This window comes from Silene latifolia, chromosome Y (assembly GCF_048544455.1).
Source record: "Silene latifolia isolate original U9 population chromosome Y, ASM4854445v1, whole genome shotgun sequence".
NCBI classification, from domain to species: Eukaryota; Viridiplantae; Streptophyta; class Magnoliopsida; order Caryophyllales; family Caryophyllaceae; genus Silene; species Silene latifolia.
Window position 1 is genome coordinate 397,503,171 of NC_133538.1, and position 26,780 is coordinate 397,529,950.

General features: G+C 33.3%; 1 protein-coding gene across 1 annotated transcript; it reads left to right on the forward strand.

The window, feature by feature from the left end:
* Positions 1-6,792: 6,792 nt before the first annotated feature.
* On the forward strand, positions 6,793-19,781 carry LOC141632153 (uncharacterized). The gene is made up of 4 exons (XM_074444728.1): positions 6,793-8,075; positions 8,188-9,884; positions 18,640-19,118; positions 19,314-19,781. The coding sequence occupies exons 1-4, from the start codon at positions 6,793-6,795 to the stop codon at positions 19,779-19,781; spliced, it is 3,927 nt and encodes a 1,308-aa protein (XP_074300829.1).
* The last annotated feature ends 6,999 nt before the right edge of the window (positions 19,782-26,780 follow it).

Sequence of the window (26,780 nt, forward strand, 5' to 3'; positions counted from 1 at the left end):
AACAGCAATATGTTGGATATTATTTTCTAATTAGTGATAAAGTCATACAAGTAAAAAAAACATATCCAATACCGTCTTTCACTTTGTCAAGAATATTAACGTATTATTTTTATGCATCCTTTATATATATACTAGATTTAATGCGCGGGCGATGCCCGATCCTTTTGTTGGGTTCATAAACCCCTATTAGACTAATCTAATATATTTTATAATTTACTCATTAATTTATCTCTTGGATGTAGTTGCATGCAAGATGATTTTATACAAAATAAGAAGATTAAGAAGAAAAATAATTCTCCTTACATTGTTGTGTGGTTCAAAATAGGGCACCACAAGAGGCTCCTTCTCTTGTAGTTCTTGAGATATTAGTAAAAGGATGATCATCCAAAACCGAGTATCAAACTAGAATACCTCATTTAGTGAGCACCCAAGACGAGCACAAAGATTACTACAAATATTAACTAGATAGTTGTAGTAATATACCCTTAATAATGTTATTACTACATTAGTAATTATCTTATAATATCATTATATTATTTTGGAGAGATTTATTTTAGAGAGAAGTAGTGAGAAAATAGGAAGACCTTGGAATGAAAAAATGAACCACAAAATCCTCTATATTGAGCTCCCAAAACCGGCACCCATAGGTAAGTGGGTGGGTTTTCTTTTTCATTTTTTTTATTCCATGCTTTTTAGGTAGTCTAGACTAGCTAGGTGCGATTAATAAGGTTAATAATCATTGTGTCTATAGCATCTTCCAAACACAAGAAGACAAAAACCAATGGACTCCATATGCCCTCTTAAAACCGGTTATGGGGTTTGTAGGATCCATTTCGGTTTTCGACATTTGTCCCGTAAATGCTTATTAACCTTGTGTTTAATTATTGCGCATAATTAAATTTTTAATTTGTCGTATAACAATTATGTGACAAATTAACGGACGATGTATATATGCTCAACTTGTTGAGTGTGTCTTATCGTCATCACATCAGTTAATGGGTACTATGATGCCCATTTTAATTAACTTACAACTTGCTGTAAATTTAATTAACTACCAACCTTTATCTCAAAATATTTATAAATCTTATTTATAATTATGAGTTTTAAGCTCATAACAAATATTTAACTCACATAATTCAATTTGTATAAGAGATTAATTAACTTGTATCAAATACAAATAATTATCTACCGTAGATAGCTTCCGAGCATGGCGACGCATTTTCAGTTCATTACTCCTCGAGTGGCCCTGAGATTTTAGATAACCCTGACAAGGGGATGGATAATTCCTATCGCACTATTCCATTTGAATAGCCACAGCTCATCATGACCCAAAAGATGCCCATTTGACCTCAGTTACGACAGTCGTAGAGCATGAATCAAAGCCAATCAGAAACTGTGCCAACTTGGGCGAACAGTCTTTAGTCAAAGAATCGACTCAAAATAATACTTTAGTAGCTCTCACCACGAGCAGGCTTTATAAAAATTACCATAAATCTATAAGCGATCACAGCCCGATAGAGTGTCCAATACAGTCTGCCTATGTGATCGACTAGTCATCTCTTATGGCTCTATGGCACTTGAACTTGCCATCAATCGCATCACACTCTAGTCACTTCGAGACGTCACCTCATATAAGCAATTAGGGGCCAATACTATGTTAATCCAGTTCACTTTAATAGGGTTCAACGTTGTTCTTACAACCTATTTGGATATAACAAAGTAATAAAAGAGTTTTTAGTAAAACTCAAACGATGAATGCATTATCACATATGTAAAATTGATACCATATCAATTACTACATAATCTATAATCCATACTTAATATTGTATATAACTATACATCTCAACTCAATTGAAATGGCATGACTTATCATGCTTAGCCTATGAAAAGGCCTTGGTTAGCAAGTTTTAGCAACACTTTGCACTTTCCCTAACCTTACTATATACTATTTCCCAATCTTGTGCATAATCTTGCATTATAAAACTTTTGAGTACGTGTCTAGATCCTATCTAGACATAGGCTCTCTTGCCTTGGAATAACTCTCACTGTCCTCACAGTGTGTAGGGATAGGACCTTCGGTTATTGGAACGAACTACCATAGTTCCTCCAATTCATAAAATCGAATCCTAATAAAATCCCTTCCTTCTTGCATATCTCATTATCACAAGTGTACTCAATTTCCGCTGTGTATATCTCTTTGTTCAAATGCCTAGGACGTTTTTAGCAGATATCCTCCTTAAATAATATAGCCAAGATGGTTCTCTAACCATCCTTATATGTTTAGAATATGGTTTTTGTGTAACTCCTTGCACATAAATCCATCTCATTTCTAAATGCTTAGCTTCATATCTTTAGTACTTCCTGAGTACTAACTAATGAACTATGTGGCTATATAGAGACTTCTCTCAAAGATTTGATTTGTAACATCTTGTCATACTCCAAGTATACAAGGTTTAAGAATGGTAATACATCTTAGCATAATGAATTAATCCCGCAGCGGAAGCAAGTGGATTCAATTTCTACATGTTCAACACCTTTGAACTTGTTTAGAGTCTTATCAATATAAGAATATTCATTTAACGCTAATATCCTCTTAGATCAATCTTTATAGGTCTGGATACCTTAGAGATGTGTTATTCTTCTCCTGAGTCTTCCATCATTCACAAAGATCAGTATGTCCCTTACACATAAGACTAGTACCACCACATTACTCCCACTAAACTCCATGTATAAACAGAACTACTCGACAATTCGAGGAAAGTTTATCACATGATCAAAACATACAATTCAACTCCTTTACTTCTACTTAAGACTTCTTCTTAAGTTTTCATACTACCTTAGGATAGTTGCGATTTTCTAAACTCATACAAGATGATTTTTAAATCCAACTATAAAATCCGAATTTTAATTAAGCGTTATTGTTGCGTGAAAAATCCTTTGCCATCAACCAACCAAGCTAAATAAACATTTTCATGTTTATTCTCATTTCGGACACTTGTGGAGTTGAGACTAGATAAAGCATCTTAATGTGTTACAGGATTGTTACTTTCAAAAGGTAACATGACTCCTATCAACTTAGGTTTCGAAGAAATAATTACAGATTTTGACCAAGAAGGAACATCTTCCTACGTCTTATTCTCAGTTTGTGGCTCTTGAACATTTTCTCCCACTCTGTCTTAAAGAAATAATCCTTTTTTCTTTAATAGACAGCATCACGAGCCACAAACCCTTTGTTTTCGTGATCATATAGGAAGAGAGAGCAGATGTTTACTATCGAAACATGCTACAATTTAGGTACCATGGCTAATCATATCTCATATGAAAAGTAGATGATTGCTTTAACCATGTTTTATATTAGTGGAAAATTTAAATGCCAGACATATTTTATAACATGAACTACCTCCAACTACAATGTAAAGATTCAATCATATCGTAATGAAAGTGAACTTTGTGATACCATATCACACTGTATTTGGTGCAGATAAAAGTCATCACTTTATTGTTCCCTATTTTAACAAAGTACTAATACTTTGGTTTATAATCTGTAGGTTTTGATACTTCTTAAACATTCATCGAACTTATTCAAAGAATTTCTTTTTCTTACCTCATTAAGTGGATATCAAGTATCTACCTAGATCGTTGGTAAAAGAGATGAAGAAGTAATAACCTTTTCTGATTGAAATTGTATTCGACCATACACTTCAAAGTGTTAATTGGGCGAATATCTTGCTCTATTCATAATCCTTTTCCAGAAAAAGTCATGAATTAACTTGCTTTGAAGAGAAGATTCACGCACACCAGAAGATTCCCAATCAAATGGTTTAGGAGACTAGTCAAAACTAGTTTCTAAATGTGATTTTCAATCGAGAATTGAGAAATGATTTGGGTCACCAACTTGGTCTTGACATTTATTTCTAGTTTGAATATAATTAGCTTGATTTGTATGGTCTCAGCATAAACTTAATCGTGGTATGTAAGGGCACAACGCTTATTTTAATTGCATAATAGTGAAAACCCTTTGCGTTTTATACAAAAACTTGAATTATATTCTTATTTAGAGTTAGTGTACATCATAACAATTATGGAGGTACATTTCTAAATACAAACTTAAAATGAGTACACTACAACATTGATATATTCATGGATGAAATGGCAACTACCCTAATTCCATTCATGCAAATTTCTGAACTTATTCTTCCTAGTCGTCACACGATAATGCCAAATATCATGACGAAAACCACAAATTTGTATCAAATATTCATGATGTGGTATTTGGCAAGAATGCAATGTCAATGTCATAGATTTTCAGGAAGGAATATGTTGGACTCACACAACCAAATTCCTTGATCTTTACTTATTGGAGTTTGTATCTATTTTAGTGTCTAACACCTTCTCTTTCGAGCCTAGTTCTATCCTTAACAATTAAGATATGTACTTACCTTTCATTCCTCCCACTGACTTCAAGAATTTCTACTTGATGAAGACTTATCTTCATATAAATTCCTAGTTAATCCTTCACAAGGATGAACTCTATTGTGTTATTTGGTCAATTAAAATTTCTAACAAATTAATTTACCAATTTAACATTGTCATATTCTTAACAACTTAAGTGCTTGATGACAAGCGTTTAGGTTGAACAATAAGACTTTTGAACCATGTGTGCATAGAAGAATTATCAAAATATATTTTGACTAATTACTACTTCTATTTATTCTTCTTCATAAGAGATTTCATATACATGGGTATGTAAGGGATTTAAGATGTTAATCTTGTATTTGCATAGGACAATTCCTATCGAGTTCTATGGAATAGAACGATTCCTATGGAGCTAGTCCACAACCTATGATACAATTCATTTTTAGAAAGAGATTTTTTGTCGTTAGCAATAGTGGTTTAGCGGAGACTCGTGTTACAATCGAATGATATCGCATATGAGTAGGAGTAATGAAATAGAACAACGTTAAAAATAACGAAATAGTGGGAAAATTAAACATTCATAGTTATATCTAAAACATTTTAGCATGTTTTAGCATTTATATAATTACCTCCACCCAATTATATAAATGATTTCGAGACCCAAAATTCATATTAACTTTGGATGTGAGCCTAGGGTCCCTCTACACCTCTTATTAATATAACTTGGTGGGTTAACCATTTTAACCGATTCTACAATTAGAACTCTCAGTCGATGAAATTACATTAAATTCATCTTTAGCCCGAACCTATTGGGACAATGATCCCTCTAATACTTTCGTTGAGATCAACAAAATTTCGAAGTGTAATAACTATTTATTACCCCACTTACCTAACGTCAATAGAGAGCACCCCGAAAAATTGTATTGTACCCTTATGAAATTGAGATTCATAGGTTCCTACTATTTGGTAAGACTATGTCTCAATCTTTAAAATGTGTGAGGTCGTGTCAATTCATTATCTATCAAATTTAAGTGAACTAAATTATTGAACTAACGATAATTATAATTGACACGGTCGATTACTCGATATGATATGCATGTGTTGTTTATGGCGATTTGGCAATGCATGCAACATATAAAGGAAAAATACAAAGCAATAAATAAATTTCCTAGTATGGCCTTCCTAAAATAGAAAATCTAATATTCTATTTACAAATTCAGAAACCAACTCCATTGGCCCCTTGAACTTCAAGTGGCATGCTTCCCAAGGACTCCATCTTGATCGGAACGCCTTTCCGATTGGCACCGTCTTGAAGGAACTCCGGAATTACAAATAATAATAAAATACATTGCAATTTTAATTATACATTTGTAAAATAAAATCTAGTAAAAAAAAAAGTGATACGAGATCACATTAAAATTACAACCAAACCGGTATTCCCTTACATTTCGGGTAATACCGATTAAAACTAAGGTCATACTAAGATAAATTACATAATTCAAAATTACATAAATAAAATTATGACATTCATCAATTAAAAAGCAGCATTATTATATGTGTCTAACATGCCAAATTAATGTGTCAAATCGCCCTACTTAAACCTTATATCGTATATAATCCGGTTTTATGGAAACGCGTGATAATAACTTATTTAAAACCACAAATCAATACTTAAATCAAATTTAAGCTCAAGTTAATTAACTTAACTCAATTAGGACTCAAAATTAGTCTTTATTCAACTTTTGACAATAATTCAACTTGGTTTTGTATTATTGCTTATTAAACTTCTTTTAATCATAACAATTATGAAATAATTCCCAATAAATCATAAAAAATTGGAAAAATTCGAAATCACATTTTTGTAAATACTGGAATATTATCAAGATTCCAAAAAACTCAATAAAATTTGCCCACAAAATATTTATAATTTACTTCATTAATGAATCGTATAAATCTTAACTTTTACCATTTAATTCCAAATTAAACATAAAAGTTATGAAAAAATCAAAATCAAAATTTTAAACATTCTTAAAAGAATTCCAGAGCCTGGAAATGGCAAAATTTCAACCAAAAATTTCGAATTTATTTTTATGACTAATAAAGTTGCCCTTTTATCGATTTTATCACATAAAAAAAATAAACATACCAAATCAATCAAAATTAATCATGCAACTTTAGATCTGATGTTCATATCATATATACAACATTAGAGAAAAATTTCATGCCAAAAAATTTATTTTAGCTATTTTTTCTAAAAATAGTCACTATTTATATCATTTTAACCATTAAAACTGTCGTTGCGATAATCCAAGAGAGAGAATGAGCTTTAATATAGAGAGAGAAAGCGATTTGGGGTTTTTTCTTCGTTAATCATCAATGGCGCAACAACGTAAGAACGATCCCAAAACTAGTAGACTAATTAGACTAAATTCAAATAATAATTCACAAATTAATACACAAAAACACAAAAATAGTAGTAATACGCCTCATATTACAAATTCTGGTTCGCGATATCGGGTAATTTCTAGGGTTACGGATGATCAATCTGATGAGGAGGGTTCAACGGAACCTATTTCTGTTCTAAGGCCGTATAATTTGAATGAAGTGATGGAATCAATACTTGAGGAAGAATCTGAGGAGGACTGGGTTGATGTTCCAAGGAGTAACAAAAGTGGGGATGCTAATTCTGAATCATCGTCCAGGGTAAGTTCTCTTCAGCTTACTAACTCGGATGTTGATGCTGAATTAAAGTACTGGTCCACCGCCGTGTATTGTTATGTCCTGGGAGCAAACCCACCATGGAAAGTTATCGACGGATTTGTTAAAAGAATTTGGGGATATACTGATTATGGGAAACTCTCTTTTCACTCTAATGGTATTTTTGTTGTACGATTTAAAACTGAGGAAATGAAGTTGAGAGTACTTCAGGCTGGTCCCATCTTCTTTGATAACAAGCCTGTGGTAGTTAAGGAATGGACGCCAACGACTAAGCTCATCAAAGAGGCTGTGGATAAAGTTCCTATATGGATTCGCTTTTATGGTCTGCCTCTGAAGTTTTGGGGTAATGCCTTGAACAAGATTGCTAGTTTGGTGGGTGTCCTAGTCAGGTGTGATAGCAATACTCAGCTGAAAACCTTTCTGGGGTATGCAAGGGTGATGGTTGAAGTGAAAGTGGGGAATGTTTTGCCTGATGTAGTGGAGTTTGATGATGAAATGGACATACATCATAGGCAAATAGTACATTATGAGTGTAAGCCTGTGCTTTGTACTGAGTGCAAGATTATGGGTCATATAGCACGTGATTGCAGGAGGAAGGAGAAGGTTGAGGCACCTAAACCCAGGAAGGCATGGGTCCCTAAGAAGACTGGGGGAGGTCCTCAGGCAGCTCCTCCACAACCTCCTGTACCAGTGCAGCCTGTTGTAGTTCCTAGGGTGTCAACGGTGGCAATGGGACTTGGCAATGGATTAGTTACACCACTGCCATTCTCATTTCGACCTTCTGTTTCACCTACAATAATTATAACTCAGATGACAAGGCATGGGGGATTTAGTACTGGCATTGGCAGGGGTACTTATTTGGAGGTGCTGGAGCATTCTATCCAAATAAGGAAGGTTACTGGTGGTGAACAGGAGGAGGGTTTGTCACTAATTGAAAATGGGTAGCATTGGATGCTGGAATGTTAGGGGAATAAATAGTGTGAATAAACAAAAGGAAGTTAAGTGGTTTCTACATAATAATAAGGTAGGAGTTTTTGGTTTGTTGGAAACTAGGGTCAAGGTAGATTCTATTAATAAAGTACATCAAGGCATTGGTACTCACTGGTCTTTAGTAACTAACATAGCTAGTCATGATGGTGGACGAATTTGGATTATCTGGGATGATACTAATTATAAAGTGGAGGTTCATGGCAGTGAAGCTCAAGTCATTCATACTAAAATAACTTATAGACCTACTAGGGAGTCTTGGTGGATGTCTATGGTTTATGGCTACAACAGAATTGCTGAAAGGGAGGCACTCTGGGAGTCTCTGTGTACTATGAGTAGTATAGTTGATGGGCCTTGGGTTGTGCTAGGAGATTTCAACAATGTGCTTGCAATGAATGAAAGAATTGGATCTGAAGTCACAGCTGCTGAACTTAAAGGGTTTCAGGACTGTGTGGCCTATTGTGGACTGATGGACATACCTGCTCAGGGAGCTTTCTTTACCTGGACGAATAAACATGAGGTGGGTTCTATGGTCTTCAGTAGGATAGACAGGGCTTTGATCACTGATGAATGGTTGGATAGGTACCCTGATACTCTCACTACCTTCCATCCTGAGGAGATTTTTGACCATTGCCCATGTACAATGGTGCTTAGGCCTTCAGTGGATAAGAGGAGAAGCAATTTTAAATATTTTGATATGTGGGGGCAGGCTGATGGGTTTATCAGCATCGTGAGGAAGGTTTGGGATACCAGAGTTGCTGGTGTCAAGATGTTTCAAGTAGTCAAGAAGCTTAAGGCTTTGAAAAAACCATTGAAGGAGCTGAATAATGACAGGTTCTCCAATGTTGAAACTGCTGTAGAAGTGGCTAAGATGCATATGTATAATGTTCAGAAGCAATTGCAGAGAAACCCTACTGATTCCCAGATGCAGGCAGATGCAAAAATGGCTGATGATGCATATAAGGAGTTAGAGGAGGCAAGGAGGAAGTTTCTGGTGCAGAAGGCCAAAGCTCAATGGATGAAAGATGGGGATGTGAATACTCAATATTTCCATAGTGTAATCAAGGCTAGAAGGCTGCAGAATAAAGTCCTAAGCATTCAAGATATGAGGGGTGTCCTTCATACTGAACCTGAAGCAATTGAAGCTGCATTTGTTGAATATTATGTTCAGTTGTTGGGAACTAGTAAGGCTGTCCATCCTATTCTTATTCCTGTTGTTAAACTGGGTAGAACTTTGTCTGCTGAACATGTGACTGAGTTGATGAGGCCTGTTACTGAATCTGAGGTCAAGGAAGCCTTGTTTTCTATTCCAGCTAGCAAAGCTCCTGGCCCTGATGGCTTTTCATCTCAATTCTATAGAGATGCATTCCCTGTGATTGGGAATGATGTGGTTCAAGCTGTGTTGGAGTTTTTCACTAATGGAAAGTTATTGAGGCAGGTTAATACTACAATACTAACATTAATCCCTAAGAAAGCTCAGCCCATTTCTGTTGCAAACTTCAGACCAATTGAGTGCTGCAATGTTATATATAAAGCAATTTCTAAGGTGCTCTGTAACAGGGTGGCAGCTGTTATTCCTCATGTCATCAGTGAAAACCAGAGTGCGTTTATTAAAGGGAGGGAAATTGTTGATAATATACTGATTTGTCAAGACCTGGTGAGGTTGTATAAAAGGAAAACATGCTCACCAAGATGCTTGATGAAAGTGGACTTAAAAAAAGCATATGATTCTATAGAATGGGAGTTCATTGAGCAGATGTTGGGTGCTTTGTGTTGGGAAATGTGTCCTCAACAACAGTGCGATCATATGATTTAAATATCATTATTAAATCTCATTTTAAAGAATACATTTGGGAAGTATTTTTACTGTCAACTGGTCCACACATATCGGTAATGATTGGGTGACTAGAGTTTGACATTACTTGTCGTGCGGCACGGTGGTGATCGATTGATCCCCTAGGTCATACCTATAGGGCAACACTCTTAATTGATTATTTAATTAATCGTATAATGTTGCGAGTTAATTAAATTACTTGAAAATTGACGGACGATTTTGGAAGTAAAATTTACGTGTCTCATTTAAATGAGATACGGTCTGAGTAATTGAATTGTATCTTTACTCAGATGAAATTATTGTTTAAGGAAACAATTGAAATTGAATGAATTGTTATAAATACAAGTTGTTGTGATTTATAACTGGTAAAATATTTTGGTACAAGTAATTATGAATTACTAAGTCAATTTTTGTATATGACGTATTTTTATTAATACGTTGATTTTTAAATGTGTTAAAAATACATAGCAATTTTATGTGACATATGACATGTAACATATTGACAAATTGACAAAAAAATAATATGGATCCATATTATCAAAATGCCGAAATTTTGAAGACAAAGAGCCTTGGCCTTTCCTCTTCTTTACACGCTTTGTGAAAGTTTAAGGTGTGGCTTTTCTTCTTCTCTTTGCCCCACCTTGACTTATATGTCCAAAGTGATAATTCATGTCATGATTCATTCATAAAAAGATGCTGCATATAAGTGTTAAAGTAAGCACAAATACTTCTCGCTCTGCTCTTCTCCAAAACGTGCACTTGGATGCATAAGGAGACCAAATTTTTGGTTCAATTTTCTTACAAAATTAATATTATCTAGTCTTCATAATATTGGTTTTAATTAAGAGAAAGCTTTGGGTATAAAGCCTTGGGAGAGATCCTACACTTGGGTCTTGGGTTTTTGTTCTTCCATTAAGGGATAGCTCAAGAACAAAAGAGAAGGAGAACTCTTTTGTGCCCTTATATACCGATATTGCAATGTAAGAATAATGTTTCTTCCTTACTTTGTTTTAATGTTTGCATGCATAAGATCATTAGTTAATTTTATGACAAATTAAATTTATACATATATGAGTATGTTGTTAGGTATAAAGATCTACCTTTCCTTCAATTGGTATCAGAGCCATGGTTATTTGCATGCAAATCGGTTATAGTTTTTCCGAGTTATACGATTAACATATAAAACTTGTGAATTTGTGTTATTATGATATATCACGAAATTAATTCATGCATGATAAGTTTCTGGTCCTAAAATGATTTTTAGGATTTTTGGTTAATTTACTGGATTTTACTTGTTCATATTATATAATATTGGCATTAAAATGTGATTTTTATGATAAAAATGCCATTTTTGGACGAAAATTAGCTACACTTCGAATTTTCCAGTTCTTTTTGGATATGTTTTCATATATATTATTTTTAGATGATCTGGAAATTTTCATAATTTTATGAGTTGTTATGCTCGAAAAATGAATTTTTCATTATTAAATTCGTTTTTTGGTGAAAAATTGGTTAATATGAGATAAATTTCGAATCTGGTCATATAAATTTAGTATGTTGTCACATGCAATTTTACGAGATGTGTGTAAAATAATTGGCTATATTGAAGTCTTTATGCATGATTTATGGATTTTTGATTAAAAATAGCATAAATAGTGACTTAATTAGTGAAAATTGCTAAAACATACTTCATGACTAAGGAAAAACGTCACATGTTGCTTTTTATTATCTTTTTCAGATCTAAAATTGAAAAGTTGATGAAAATAATTTTTCTCATATTTTTATGATTAATTTAGTTAAAACCGATAAACCGCAACATTGTTTTTCCGGATAAAATTCCAAATTTTTAACCTAAGTTTTTGAACATTATGAGTGTCATGGTATTTTTCCAGAATGTTCATAAGTTTAAATTTTGAATTTTGAATTTATTTGAAATTTTTATGATTTATTTGAAGTTTATAGCATTTTATTATAATTTTAAGTCCATTATGAACAATTATGAGTTAATTATGGTCAAATTATTAGTGAAGACTAAATTTTGAGTCCTAAGAGGTTAGGGTAATTAACTTATGCATAAATATGAATTTATGTATTTTTGGTGATTATAAAACGTTGAAATCACGCAAATCCGTAAAAACCGAGTAATATATGATATTGGCTAATTTAAAGGCGATTTAGCATAAAATTGGGCATGTTCATACATATTATAATGCTGCATATTTCAATTGTTGAATGTTTTTTATTTATATAATTTTTGAATTATGTAATTTTGCTTAGTATGGCCTTAGTTTTAATTGGTATTACCCGAAATGTATGGGAATATCGATTCGGTTGTAATTTTAATGTGATCTCGTATCACCGTCTTGTTATTTAATAGATTTATTTTTATTATAGTAACAAATGTATAATAGGAATTATGTAATTCATTATGTAATTTTAATTCATTCCGGAGTTCCTAAAGACGGAGTTCCTAAAGATGGCGATACATTAAGACGGTGTTACCTCGAGATGCAAATCAAGTTCTAGGGACCAATGGAGTTGGTTTCCGAATATGTAATAGTTAAACAGTTTTCTATTCTTAGGCAGGCCATACTAGGATTTATTTTTATGTTTTGCATTTTTATATGTCGCATGCATCGCTAAATCGCCATAACTAAAACATGCATCATCGTTCTAATCGAGTTCATCGACCGTGTCAATTACAATTATCGTAGTTCACCGCTTTAGTTCACTTAAAACGTGATAGATAATAAATTGACATGACCTCTTGCTAAAATAAACAATTGAGACATAGCCTTACCAAATAGTAGAAACCATGAAGTACCGGTTTAAGGGAGTTGAGCCGGCTTTTACTGCGTAAGACAAACCTTGTTACGTTGGTGAAGTGGGTGATAAATGTCAATCCACCGAATTCATGTTGATGAAGGGTATTTCGGCACACCGTGCCCTAAGTTGATGTGGGTTTGGATCATGGACACATTTATTCGAAATTTGGGTTGTACTCAACGAAAGTATTCACGACGTATTTCCGGATGTGTTTCGGGCTAGAGATGAATATTAATGTAAATATCATCGACCAAGAGTTCTAAAAGTAGAATCGATTAAAGAGTTAATCCACCGAGTTATATTGATGAGGGGTATTTCGGCACACCGTGCCCCAAGTTGATATGAATTTGGGTCTTGGAATCATTTATCTAGTTGGGTAGAGGTCACTAGAAAAATGCATAAAACTTGTTATCTACAAGTATGATTTAAAACGATAAGTGTTAAGTTTTCCACTATTCCGTTATCATATTGTTCTATTTCTTTACCACAATTCATATACGATATCATTTCGATTTTTCAAAATCTCCATCAAAACATCGTAACTAGAGACAAATTTGAATTTTGCTTCTAAAACCTCATATGAACCATTGCTAAGGATCTCTTGCAAAGAGTATAGATTAAAGTTATCTATTATCAAACAGGTTTTTGATTCTAGACTAACACATCTACTTACAATGGATTGTTTTTCATGTACTTAAAAGAATTAAGTACCTTGAAATGATTGTTTTGGTAATTAGTTTTGTCAGAATTCGTAATTGACCAAAATAACGCAACCACGTCAATGAGAGTTTTTAAGACTAAAACGAACAAATGAAGAGTGTTCTTCATGAATTCAATTTTTGCTTCTCAAAGCAAAGACTCATTGAAATGAGTGGGAGCATTCTCTTAAACCGTTAAGATGAGGACGAGGTTCAAGAAGTAAAGATTATAATGGAATTGATACAAGGTAATGTTAAAAGTAAAGTTGTTGAGAATGACGATACTAAACCTATCAATCCCGACCGATAAAGTTTCCATTGTCTTAAATGTTGGACACGAGAAAGGAAACTACCCCAAATTATTGAAGAATCAACAAGTTAGTTGTGGGACATCTAATGGGATCTTCTTCTATAAATGTTTATTTGATTAAACATAAATTTTGCTAGTACTACTTCGTCAATATTAGAAACAGGTGGTGGTTTTCATCATTATGTTTGATACATAGGATGATTAGAATATGACGACTAGCAACAATGAAGTCGAGAGATAGAGTCATTGTGTACTAAATCTAGTTTTTGGGTTTGGAGTTGTACTTAATTGTGACTATTAAGTACATAAACTCTAAATAAGAATACAACTTGTTAAGATACAAAAGAGGTTTCACTTTTGTGACCCTATACACCACGATTTGATGTATGGCTAGCCCATTATCAAGGTGATTATATTCTAAACCAAACTAGAATAATATATCATGAAGATGATGCAAGACTCAAATTGGTAACCCAAGATTAAACCTTAAATTTTGGAATGATGAACGCAAAGAGTTATCGAGTACTCTTGAAACCATTAGATTGTTAATGGTATATGCGTATCTTGTATTCAAAGCAAGATGTCTCGTGCCTTTTTGGTTAAAAAGGAGATCGAGGTTGTAAATCATTGATCCAAAATAGGTTGATCATTTTCTTTTACCATCGATTTAAGTTGATGAGGTAAATAGAGAAATCTTTTGAAGAAGTTCAAAGAGTTCAAGGAATCACGATTTAGTCGTGATGGGATTATCAAAGTGAAGACTTTGATATAAGCCAAAGGAAATGTGATATAGTATCACAAGTTAATCTCTCTTAGCACGCATTATGGAGTAATGTGTGGTTGGATAAGAAATCAAACGCTATTCGATATGGTTTGGACTTCAATCAAGTTACTTTGAGTTACTTGATCCTTTTGGGGATTTTATCATTTTTGTCTAAATTATTATTCCACTAAATAGAATCATATGAGATATGAAATGGTAAGGGTACCATGTTTGTAAGTTTTCACAAGAAACAAATGCTCATTTTTCCTTATTATAATCACGAGTACACCAGGTTTGTGGCTCGTGAAACTGTCTTTCTAAAAATACAAGTTTATTTCTAGAAGACAGAGTGGGAGAAAATTATTCAAGAGCCACAAAGAATGTTATGTCGCAAGAAACAGGTCTTTCTTGGCTACATGAGACGTGTTGTGTAAGACGTTGTTTCTTTAAAACCTAGGAGGTTAAATTCGTCACTTGTTAAAGATGATGAATTCAAGCTACTTTTAAGAAAGTAAAGAGCTTATAACTTACAAAAGAAATTGTTTGATTCAAGTTGATTACTTCTAGAAAGTAATGAACATATGACTTACATAAGAGTGTTTAAGTCACAACTCAATACAAGGCTTGGAGCCATGAAAATCCGAAACAAAAGGGCTTGATTAGTGACAAAGGGTTTTGCACTAATGAATAGAGATTTCAAAACAAGATTGGTTGCAAAAGGTTTTGCACTAATTGAAATGCTTAAGTCTATTTGGATCTTCTTAGGGATTGTGTTTCATTATGAAGATATGAACACATCAAGTGAATCTAAAACCCACTTCTTCAATAGAAGGAATGTATTCAATACATGTCATGAGTTTTATAGATTCTTGCAATCCTAAGATAATGTGAGACTTAAGAGAGGGTCTTAAGTAGGACATCAATGAGTTAGAATCAATATTTTTTTATCATGTTATGAAACTTTTCTCGATAAGACGAGAAGTTGTTTTTATACATGGAGTTTAGTGGGAGTTACGGAAATTTTATTTAGTCCGATATGTGGATGACATATTGATCATTGAGAATGATTTAAGACTTTTGGAGTAATATAATACATCTTTAATATCGAGATTTATGAAGATAAATCTACATGATATTAACGTCAATAAGAAGTCTTATGTTGATAAGATTCATGACTAGTTCAATTAAATTGAACATATTTGATTGATTCCATTTGCTTCATTGGGATCAATTAAATGAGTAATGATGTATAAAACTTCATATACTTTGAGTATGATGAATTGTTTTCAAAATCGAATTTAAGTAATCTTTATCAAGTAAGCCATCCAGATTACCCTTAAGTGCTTGCAGAAGTATTAAGGAAGTAAAGCAAAGTGTTTATGATGCAATTTTGTGTAAGGGTGTTACACAAGTGACAATTGACAATTGAGATTGCGCATGGTTTCGACAAAACCATAATCAAAACACATTAGGGTGGTTAAGAGACCATTATGGCTATGATAATTAAGAAGTAGATTTTCTAGAATCGTTCTAGGCAATAAAGAACAATGAGAAATATTTATAACGGAAATTGAGTACACTTGCAATCATGAGATGTGCAAGAAGGATAAGTCCCGCACACTGTGAAAACAGTGGGAGCTATTCTAAGGCTAGAGGGCCTATGTCTTGATTGGATCTCGACACATACTCAGAAAGTTTTGTAATGCAAATGTATACATTACAAAGGAAAACGAGTATGTAGTAAGGTTGAGTAAGGTACAAGAAGTTGATAAAACCTACTAACCAAAGCCTTCTCAAAGGCTAAACATGATGAGTCATGTCATTTCAATTGAGTTGAAATGAACAACTACGTACAAGATCAAATAAGATTATAGAACATGAAATAGTAATCAGGCATTGACTATTCATATGTGATAATCACATTTGTCGTTCGAGTTTTTCTTTAAAAACTCCTTTTATACTTTGTTACATCCAAACGGGTTGTAATGACAATTGAACCCCGTTAAAGTGAACACGGATTAACATTGTATTCGCCCATAGTCACTTGTATGAGGTGACATCTCGAAGTGACAAGAGTGTGATGCGATTGATGGCAAGTTCAAGTGCCATAGAGTCATGTGAGATGACTAGTCGATCACATAAAGCGGTCATAGAATATTTTGTCGGGCCTAATGACCGCTTATAGAGTTCCGGCAAATTTATATAGCCTGGTCGTGGCGAGAGCTGCTATAGTATTCAAATGAGTCGATTCTTTTGACTAAAGGCTATTCACCTAAGATGGCACAGATTTGGATTAACTTTGATTTGTGTTACTACGACCTTCGTAAATGGGGTCAAATGGGCATATTTTGGGTTATGATGGCTGTGGCTAGTCGAAGGAATGAGTGCGATAGGAATTGTCCACCCCTTTGTCATGGTTATAACAATATCTCAGGGCCACTCGAGGAGTAATGAACTTGAAATGCGTGGCCACGCTCGGAATGTATCCATGGTGGATAAATCCGGTCAATCAGTTATTCTCCAGATCGAGGAAACCACTCACGATATGATCACTTGCAAGTACGACCCGAAAGACACCTTGCATTGAGTGGGAGATAGTAATAGGACAAGAGAATTGGTGACGCACACTTGTCGAGGACAAGTGGGAGATTGTTGGGAAATGTGTCCTCAACAACAGTGCGATCATATGATTTAAATATCATTATTAAATCTCATTTTAAAGAATACATTTGGGAAGTATTTTTACTTTGTCAACTTGGTCCACACATATCGGTAATGATTGGTGACTAGAGTTTGACATTACATTAGTCGTGACGGTGGTGATCAATTGATCCCCTAGGTCATACCTATAGGGCAACACTCTTAATTGATTATTTAATTAATCGTATAATGTTGCGAGTTAATTAAATTACTTGAAAATTGACGGACGATTTTGGAAGTAAAATTTACGTGTCTCATTTAAATGAGATACGGTCTGAGTAATTGAATTGTATCTTTACTCAGATGAAATTATTGTTTAAGGAAACAATTGAAATTGAATGAATTGTTATAAATACAAGTTGTTGTGATTTATAACTGGTAAAATATTTTGGTACAAGTAATTATGAATTACTAAGTCAATTTTTGTATATGACGTATTTTTATTAATACGTTGATTTTTAAATGTGTTAAAAATACATAGCAATTTTATGTGACATATGACATGTAACATATTGACAAATTGACAAAAAAATAATATGGATCCATATTATCAAAATGCCGAAATTTTGAAGACAAAGAGCCTTGGCCTTTCCTCTTCTTTACACGCTTTGTGAAAGTTTAAGGTGTGGCTTTTCTTCTTCTCTTTGCCCCACCTTGACTTATATGTCCAAAGTGATAATTCATGTCATGATTCATTCATAAAAAGATGCTGCATATAAGTGTTAAAGTAAGCACAAATACTTCTCGCTCTGCTCTTCTCCAAAACGTGCACTTGGATGCATAAGGAGACCAAATTTTTGGTTCAATTTTCTTACAAAATTAATATTATCTAGTCTTCATAATATTGGTTTTAATTAAGAGAAAGCTTTGGGTATAAAGCCTTGGGAGAGATCCTACACTTGGGTCTTGGGTTTTTGTTCTTCCATTAAGGGATAGCTCAAGAACAAAAGAGAAGGAGAACTCTTTTGTGCCCTTATATACCGATATTGCAATGTAAGAATAATGTTTCTTCCTTACTTTGTTTTAATGTTTGCATGCATAAGATCATTAGTTAATTTTATGACAAATTAAATTTATACATATATGAGTATGTTGTTAGGTATAAAGATCTACCTTTCCTTCACTTTGGGTTTCTCTGAGAAGATCATTAAGTTGATTATGGTCTGTGTCTCTTCACCTTGGTTCACGCTTTCACTTAATGGGTCCTACTTTAGCTATTTTCAAGGCAAAAGAGGAATTAGACAGGGGGATCCCATATCTCCTCTTCTGTTTACAATTTGCATGGAGTACTTAAGTAGGGTGCTCATGGCAGCCACTACTACTAGGAGGGAATTCACTTTCCACCCTTTATGCAGAGCTCTGAAGTTGTCTCATCTGTGCTTTGCAGATGACCTTCTGATGTTTTGTAGAGGGGACAGGAAGTCAATCACTGTTATCCTTAGAGCTTTTACCACTTTTTCTGGATCTTCTGGTCTAGCTATGAATCAGGACAAGTCTGAGATCCACTGCAATGGCTTGGATGCTGGGGAAGTAGCATATATCCTGCAAATGTCTGGGTTCAAATTGGGGCAGTTTCCTTTAAGGTATTTGGGAATTCCAATCTCTTACAAAAGAATGGCAGTTGGTGACTGTTCAAGACTGATTGAGAAGGTTGTTGAGAGGATACGAGGATGGGGGGCTAGGAAGCTTAGCTATGCTGGACGCTTAGTTCTCATCAAAGATGTGCTTACACAATTGCACTCTTTCTGGGCCAGGATATTCATCATCCCTCTCACTGTTATTGATAAGATCACAAGAATTTGTAGGAACTATCTTTGGGCAGGCAGTGACAAGTATGGTAGAGTTCCTGCTGTAGCCTGGGACCAAGTTTGTCTGGGGAAAAAATATGGTGGTTTGGGAATTGTGGATTGCAGGCTATGAAATACTACTCAGATAGCTAAATACACTGCCTGGTTAGCTACTAAAAGTGACCACTTATGGATTAAGTGGGTGGACCATATTTATATGAAAGGAAGGTACTGGTATGATTACTCACCTACATTGAACTCAAGCTGGGTGTAGAGGACCATCTGCAAGGTGAAAGACAGAGTGAAAGCAGGGTTCATAAATGATATCTGGTGTGCTAATCAGGGACAGTACACTGTGGCCAGTGGATATGCTTGGTTGCAGGGGGACCTGGTTAACGTGGATTGGTGGCCTATGATATGGAACATGCTCAGTTTACCTAAGTATACGTTTATTGGGTGGCTAATGATTCAGGAGAGGCTATTTACTAAGGATAAGATGCTAAGGTTTGGTGTCATCACTGATGGACTGTGTGAAATCTGCAGGACACAAATGGAAGACCATCAACATCTCTTCTATTTGTGTGATTTTAGTACAAGATGCTGGAACTTGTTGAGGGCATGGCTAGGGGTACCCCTGCCAACTACTGATGTCTTGCACTGGTGCAGTATGTGGAGGTGCAGGTCATTGCTGAAGAAACAGCTAGTTTATGCAGCTGTGGTGGCTCTAATTTACCACATTTAGATGGCACGGAATGTTTGCAGAGAGGAACACAGGGTACCTATTCCAAGGCAAATTGTCAAAGAAATTAGGTGTTATATTCATAATGTGTATAAGAGTAAGGAAATGAAGTCTAGATTTAGTCTTGTGCTGTAAAAAGCTCAACATTGTGACGGCTCATGTGTAAGAATAGTGTGTAACAATGCTGATGTAATGGTTGGACTTTTGATTATATATATATATATATATATATATATATATATATATATATATATATATATATATATATATATATATATATATATATATATATATATATATATATATATATATATATATATATATATATATATTCACATTTCACCAAAAAAAACCATTAAAATTATAAATCATTCATAATAAGTCACATTTATCTCAAATTTTACATACAATCTGTAAAATATGCATATGATATCATATTAAAATTTCATGGCCTGTTTCGAAGTTTAACTATTTTTAGTCATTTAACCTCCATTTATAACATTTTTATCACATAAAAATCATAAATCAAGCAAAACTAATCCCAATGATCTGAAATTTTACATACAATATGCAAAATATGCATGTGAGGTCATACTAAAAAATCACGGCTAGTAGTGAAGTATAACTATTTTTAGTAAATAAAAATTCATTTTACTCAATAAAATGTAATTATTTCACTAAAAATCATTAAATTAAACAATAATCATCGATAAATCATCAATATGACCTAAAAACATTTTAGAACCAGAATATAGTACATGCAAAAAATTTCGTAGTATATCATTATATCTAAAATATCTAGTTTTAATTAAGTTACATTTAACTCGGAAAAACCAAACTGATTATGCATGCAACACCAAAGCTCTTGAAGCCAATTGTTGGGTTCATAAACCCCTATTAGACTCATCTAATATATTTTATAAATTACTCATTAATTTATCTCTTGGATGTAGTTGCATGCAAGATGATTTTATACAAAATAAGAAGATTAAGAAGAAAAATAATTCTCCTTACATTGTTATGTTGTTCGAAATCGGGCACCACAAGAGACTCCTTCTCTTATAGTTCTTGAGCTATTAGTAATAAACGGATGATCTTCCAAAACCGAGTATTCAAACCAGAATACCTCCTTTAGTGAGCACCCAAGACTAGCACAAAGATTACTACAAATATTAACTACATAGTTGTAGTAATATACCCTTAATAATCTTATTACTACGTCAGTAATTATCTTATAATATCATTATATTATTTTGGAGAGATTTATTTTAGAGAGAAGTAGTGGGAAAATAGGAAGACCTTAGAATGAAAAAATGAACCACAAAATGCTCTATATTGAGCTCCCAAAACCGGCATTCATAGGTACGTGGGTGGGTTTTCTTTTTTTTATTTTTTTATTCCATGCTTTTTAGGTAGTCTAGACTAGCTAGGTGTGATTAATAAGGTTAATCATCACATGTGTCTATAACATCTTCCAAACCTAAGAAGACAAAAACCAATGGAGTCCCTATGCCCTCTTAAAACCGGTTATGGGGGTTTGTAGGATCCATTTCGGTTTTCGACATTTGTCCCGTAAATGCTTATTAACCTCGTGTTTAATTATTGCGCATAATTAAATTTTTAATTTGTCGTATAACAATTATGTGACAAATTAACGGACGATGTATATATGCTCAACTTGTTGAGTATATCTTATCGTCATCACATCAATTAATGGGTACTACGATGCCCATTTTAATTAACTTACAACTTGTTGTAAATTTAATTAACTACCAACCTTTATCTCAAAATATTTATAAATCTTATTTATAATTATGAGTTCTAAGCTCATAGCAAATATTTAACTCACATAACTTATTTTGTATAAGGGATTAATTAACTTGTATCAGATACAAATAATTACTTTTCCACTTGTGCGTCATCCTATAGGTGTGACCAAAGGGATCAACTGATAATCACCGTCAAACGACAGTAATGTCAAACTCTAGTTAGCCAATCATTACTGATTAATGTTGATCAGTTGACTATATAATTGAATCATCCCTTATGTATTCTTATTATGAGATTTAATCATGGGATCGCACTATTGTTGAGGACACATACTCCAACACCTTTTTGTATAAAACTCGGCTATAAAAAAGAAATCCTCAACATTTTTTCATTTATAAATGTTGGCATTAATGTTCCGCGTTGCTAAGTAATAATGCAAAAAATGTTTGTAAGAGACTATATTGCACTTTATAGTTAGAGAGTCAATTTAAGCCCATAACGTATACGATGATATGTTATTTGTAGATTCATTTGAGTTCATCATGACTACTGATTTGTAGTATTGTCTTATGTAAAGCCAAAGTCGTCTTAAGGAATTCATAAGCCTTATTTTGTAGGTTTTGATGTCTTCCTAATCTAATTTTCATGGAATTACTTAGTCTAATAATTTCACCAATCACCATAATTATCTATATGTGTTGTAATAATTATGTAAGTTGATCCGTCCTTCCCCGATTTGCTCGGTAATATAAACTATTACTGTAATAATTGTGTGAAACGATCTTAAAATATAAGACGATCTATTTGGGTAAAAATCACACTTTTATTGATTGCAATGAATATTGATTTTTTTCTAAAAAAAAGTCCATTTATTCTAAAATTTATGAAACTATTATATATAAATTTAGCTCGTAATGCTACCTTAAATCATTGGGATCACTATGTGCACTTGCCCACACATTAGAATGAAGTTAGCGAGATTTATCATAAATTTTCAAACCATACTCACAAAAATTTATAATCATAGAAATAACGCCTACATATTTTTAAGATAAATGCATTTAACAATACATATCAACAAACAACGTGTAGTTGCTAGATGAGGCAGCAAAAGCAGACCTAGCTCTACCTCATTTCCCATACTGGACCGGTGTTACGGTTGGTGGCATCAATATCAATATCAATCAATCAATATATCTACTTAAAAGAGAAACTTTTCGAGTGATATTATTGGTTTAAGTTTTGTGAATTATAATATTGAAATAAGATAAATATATAGTACTTAATTAATTGTAAACTATTAAAAAGTTATCTACTTAATTAAATCAGTAAAGAATTAACAGCAATATGTAGGATATTATTTTCTAATTAGTGATAAAGTCATACAAGTAAAAAAAAAATCATATCCAATACCGTCTTTCACTTTGTCAAGAATATTAACGTATTATTTTTATGCATCCTTTATATATATATATATATATAGAGATAGAGAGAGAGAGTAAAGTTCAAATGAGTCTCTTATATCTTTTGAGTACATAAGTCCCTCCCACAACCCTTGGATCATGCATGGTGGAAGGTTGAGATTGAAAGCAAGAAAGACACTTAACACTAATTAATTTACTTCTCTCTCTAGTTTTAGTAATACATTCACTAATTCATTATCATACACAATTAACACCACCTTTTGTCTTATACTTCAAAGTTTGTGAAAATTTTGTTAACATTTTTCCTGGTTCGGTTTTTTCATTTTTTTTTGAGACAAGTTTTCGACATTTTAGGATTTTACGAGTGTAATTCTAACAGCAAAAAGTGTAATATTAAGGAATATTTTCGAGGATTTTGCGTTTTACAAGTTTAACTTCAATCTTTTCCGAGTGATTTTAACGAATAATATTTTGAATTTTTGTAATTTTATCACAAGTTATTGTAATTTAGCATTTTACGAGTGTTATTTTAATGACAAAAAGTGTTATTTTAGTCCAGGTAAGTGTAATTTCAGTCCAATGAGATTGTTATTTTTAGTCAAGGAGAATGTAATTTTAGTCCAGAAAAGTGTAATTTTAGTCCAGAAAAGTATAATTTTAGTCCACTGAGAATGTAATTTTAGTCTATTGAGAGTGTAACATTAGTCCACTGAGAATATGAGAATATGACCAAGTCCATTGAGGTGTAACATTAGTCCAATAGAAGTAAGTGTAATTCTAGCAGAAAAAGTGTAATTTTAGCCGAAAAAGGTGTTATTCGAGCAGAAAAAAGTGTAATTTTAATAGAAAAAAGTGTCATTTTAGCGGAGAAAAGTGTAATTTTAACAGAAAAAAGTTTAATTCTAACAACAACAAAAAGTGTAATTTTAGCAGAAAAAGTGTAATTTTAGCCGAAAAAAGTGTTATTCTAGCAGAAAAAAGTTTAATTTTAATGAAGAAAAGTGTAATTTTAACAGAAAAAAGTGTAATTCTAACAACAACAAAAAGTGTAATTTTAGCAGAAAAAGTGTATTTTTAGCCGAAAAAAGTATAATTTTAACAGAAAAAAGTGTAATTTTAATGGAGAAAAGTGTAATTTTAACAGAAAAAAGTGTAATTCTAACAATAACAAAAAGTGTAATTTTAACATAAAAAAGTGTAATTTTAACATCAAAAAGTGTAACTTAAAACTAGATCTAACTTTTTCATTTGTGTTTTTTTTTTAAAAAATCAAATCTCCACCATCACAACAACACCAACACAACTTTTACTCGAAAAATAAATGATATTATGTGAGATCCAAAATTTTAAAAAATCAAATTTCTTTTCAAAAACTTACAACTAAAATATACCAAAGAAATGATATAAGTCCTCCTCCCTCATCTCGTCTTTAAAAAATGATATTTGGATCATATTTTACAACAATAACCACCACCATTCTTTTTTACAAAAATAGATAAGAAATTAAAAAAAAAAACGCAACCACACGTCCACACCCATAAACAAACACAAAAGCAAAGAAAGAGAACCCCACTCTAAAAAGTAGATCTAAAAAAGGAAAAAGAAAAGAAAAAGTCACAAGCAAAAAAAAGAAAAAAAAAACAAATATTAAAAATCTACAATTAAAAAACAAAAAAAAAACAAAAAAAAATAAAACAAACTCACTGCAAAATAAAAAAAACCACATTCACCGTGAGATTGAAGAAAGAAGAAAAAAAAAAGAAAAAAAAGAAGACGGCGGCAGATCAGGAAAAAAGAGAAGGGGAAGGCGGTGGAGGAAGTAGGTCGTGGTTGTTTGTGTGTGCGGTGGTGGACGTGTGATGTTGGGGTCGTGGGTCGTCGGTGGTGGTGGTGAGGCAGGGGAGGAGAGGTGCGTGGTGGTGTTGTTGTCGCGGTGGGGTGTGGGATGTGAGGCTGTGTGGGGAAGGAGAGGAGGTGGTGGTCGTGTGTGCGGTGGTGGCTGTGGGGTGTGGGGTGTGCGGCGGTGTGGTGGCTGTGGGGTGTGGGGTGTGCGGCTGTGTGGGGAGTGTGGGTTGTGGTTGTGTGGTGGTGTGGCGGGAGGCGGTGGTTGCTGTGGGGTGTGCGGCGGTGTGGTGGGTGGAGTGGGGTGGTGGTGTGTGAAATAATTTAATTTTTTTTTGGTTAGGATGAGAGTATTTATTTGTGTTTTGAATTAATTTGGGTTTTAGAGAGGGAGTAGGAAAATGAAATGTGTGAATGAGAGAGAAGTTGGTGAAAAATTAAATCTTATATAGTGGATTAATATTTAATTAGTATGGATTAGTAAAGTAGAGAGGGAAGTGTTTAATTAGACATTAATCCTCCTTTTTTTGCTTCCAATCTCAACCCTCCATCTTCCTCATGCAAAGGCTCTAAGGAAGACTTATGGACTCACATGTAAGAGGTGGACTTACATGATTATATATATATATATATATATATATATATATATAGATAGATTTGGGATCCGGTGAGAACCACATACATAGTGAGAACCTTGAGAACTCCACCTTAATGATTTTTTTTCTTAAAAATAATGACATATTTGGATTCAACATAGAATTTTATGTCTAGATAACATATTTATTGGTCCAAAAAGTATAAATTATTGACCGGAATCGAGACGAGAAACATTTTATTAATTTTGATGCACATGGTACTCATTTTTCATGTATCTAACAATTTTCACACACCTAGAACTCGTTTTCGTGCACCTAGAGCCTGATATTTTCATGCACCTAATAATCATTTTCATGCATGTAGCAATTTTCATGCACCTAGTATTGGTTTTCGTGCATCTATATCCATTTTAGTATCCTAATTGTATTTTTGTACATTAAATCAAAAGTTTTTGTTTACCTATACTAAAAATGTGTTAGAATAAGCTAAACTAAGGGTAAATGATCCATCAAAACTTTCGGAACAAGATTTGATGTTGATTTAGTAAGGGTTCTCACGGTTCTCATTATGTTAGTGGTTCTCACCGGATCCCGACCATATATATATATATATATATATATATATATACACACACACACACACACATACACACTTGATTTAATGCCCGGGCGATGCCCGAGCCTTTTTGTTGGGGGTCTTTTTGTATGAAACTCGGCTATAACAAACAAATCCTCAACATTTTTTTCATTTATAAACGTTGGCATTAATGTTCTGCGTTGCTAAGTAATAATGCAAAAATGTTTGTAAGAGACTATATTGCACTTTATAGTTAGAGAGTCAATTTAAGCCCATAACGTATACGATGATATGTTATTTGTAGATTCATTTGAGTTCATCATGACTACTGATTTGTACTATTGTCTTATGTAAAGAAAAAGTCGTCTTAAGGATTTCATAGGCCTTATTTTGTAGGTTTTGATGTCTTCCTAATCTAATTTTCATGGGATGACTTAGTCTAATAATCTCACCAATCACCATGAATATCTATATGTGTTGTAATAATTATTTAAGTTGATCCCTCCTTCCCCGATTTGCTCGGTAATATAAACTATTATAGTAATAATTGTGTGAAACGGTCTTAAAATGTGATACGATCTATTTGGGTAAAAATCTCACTTTTATTGATTGCAATGAATATTGATTTTTTTCTAAAAAAGAGTCCGTCTTAGTCTAAAATTTATGAAACTATTATATAGTATAAATTTAGCTCGTAACGCTACCTTAACTTCATAGGGAAACACAATTGAGTAATATAAATCATTGGGATCACTATGTGCACTAGCCCACACATTAGAATGAAGTTACCGAG

Coding starts and splice junctions, on each gene's coding strand:
- LOC141632153 (XM_074444728.1), top strand. CDS start 6,793: ATGGCGCAACAACGTAAGAACGATCCCAAAACTAGTAGACTAATTAGA. Junction 8,076..8,187: donor TTGTCACTAATTGAAAATGG/GTAGCATTGGAT, acceptor GTTGGAAACTAG/GGTCAAGGTAGATTCTATTA. Junction 19,119..19,313: donor CTGCTGTAGCCTGGGACCAA/GTTTGTCTGGGG, acceptor AGCTGGGTGTAG/AGGACCATCTGCAAGGTGAA.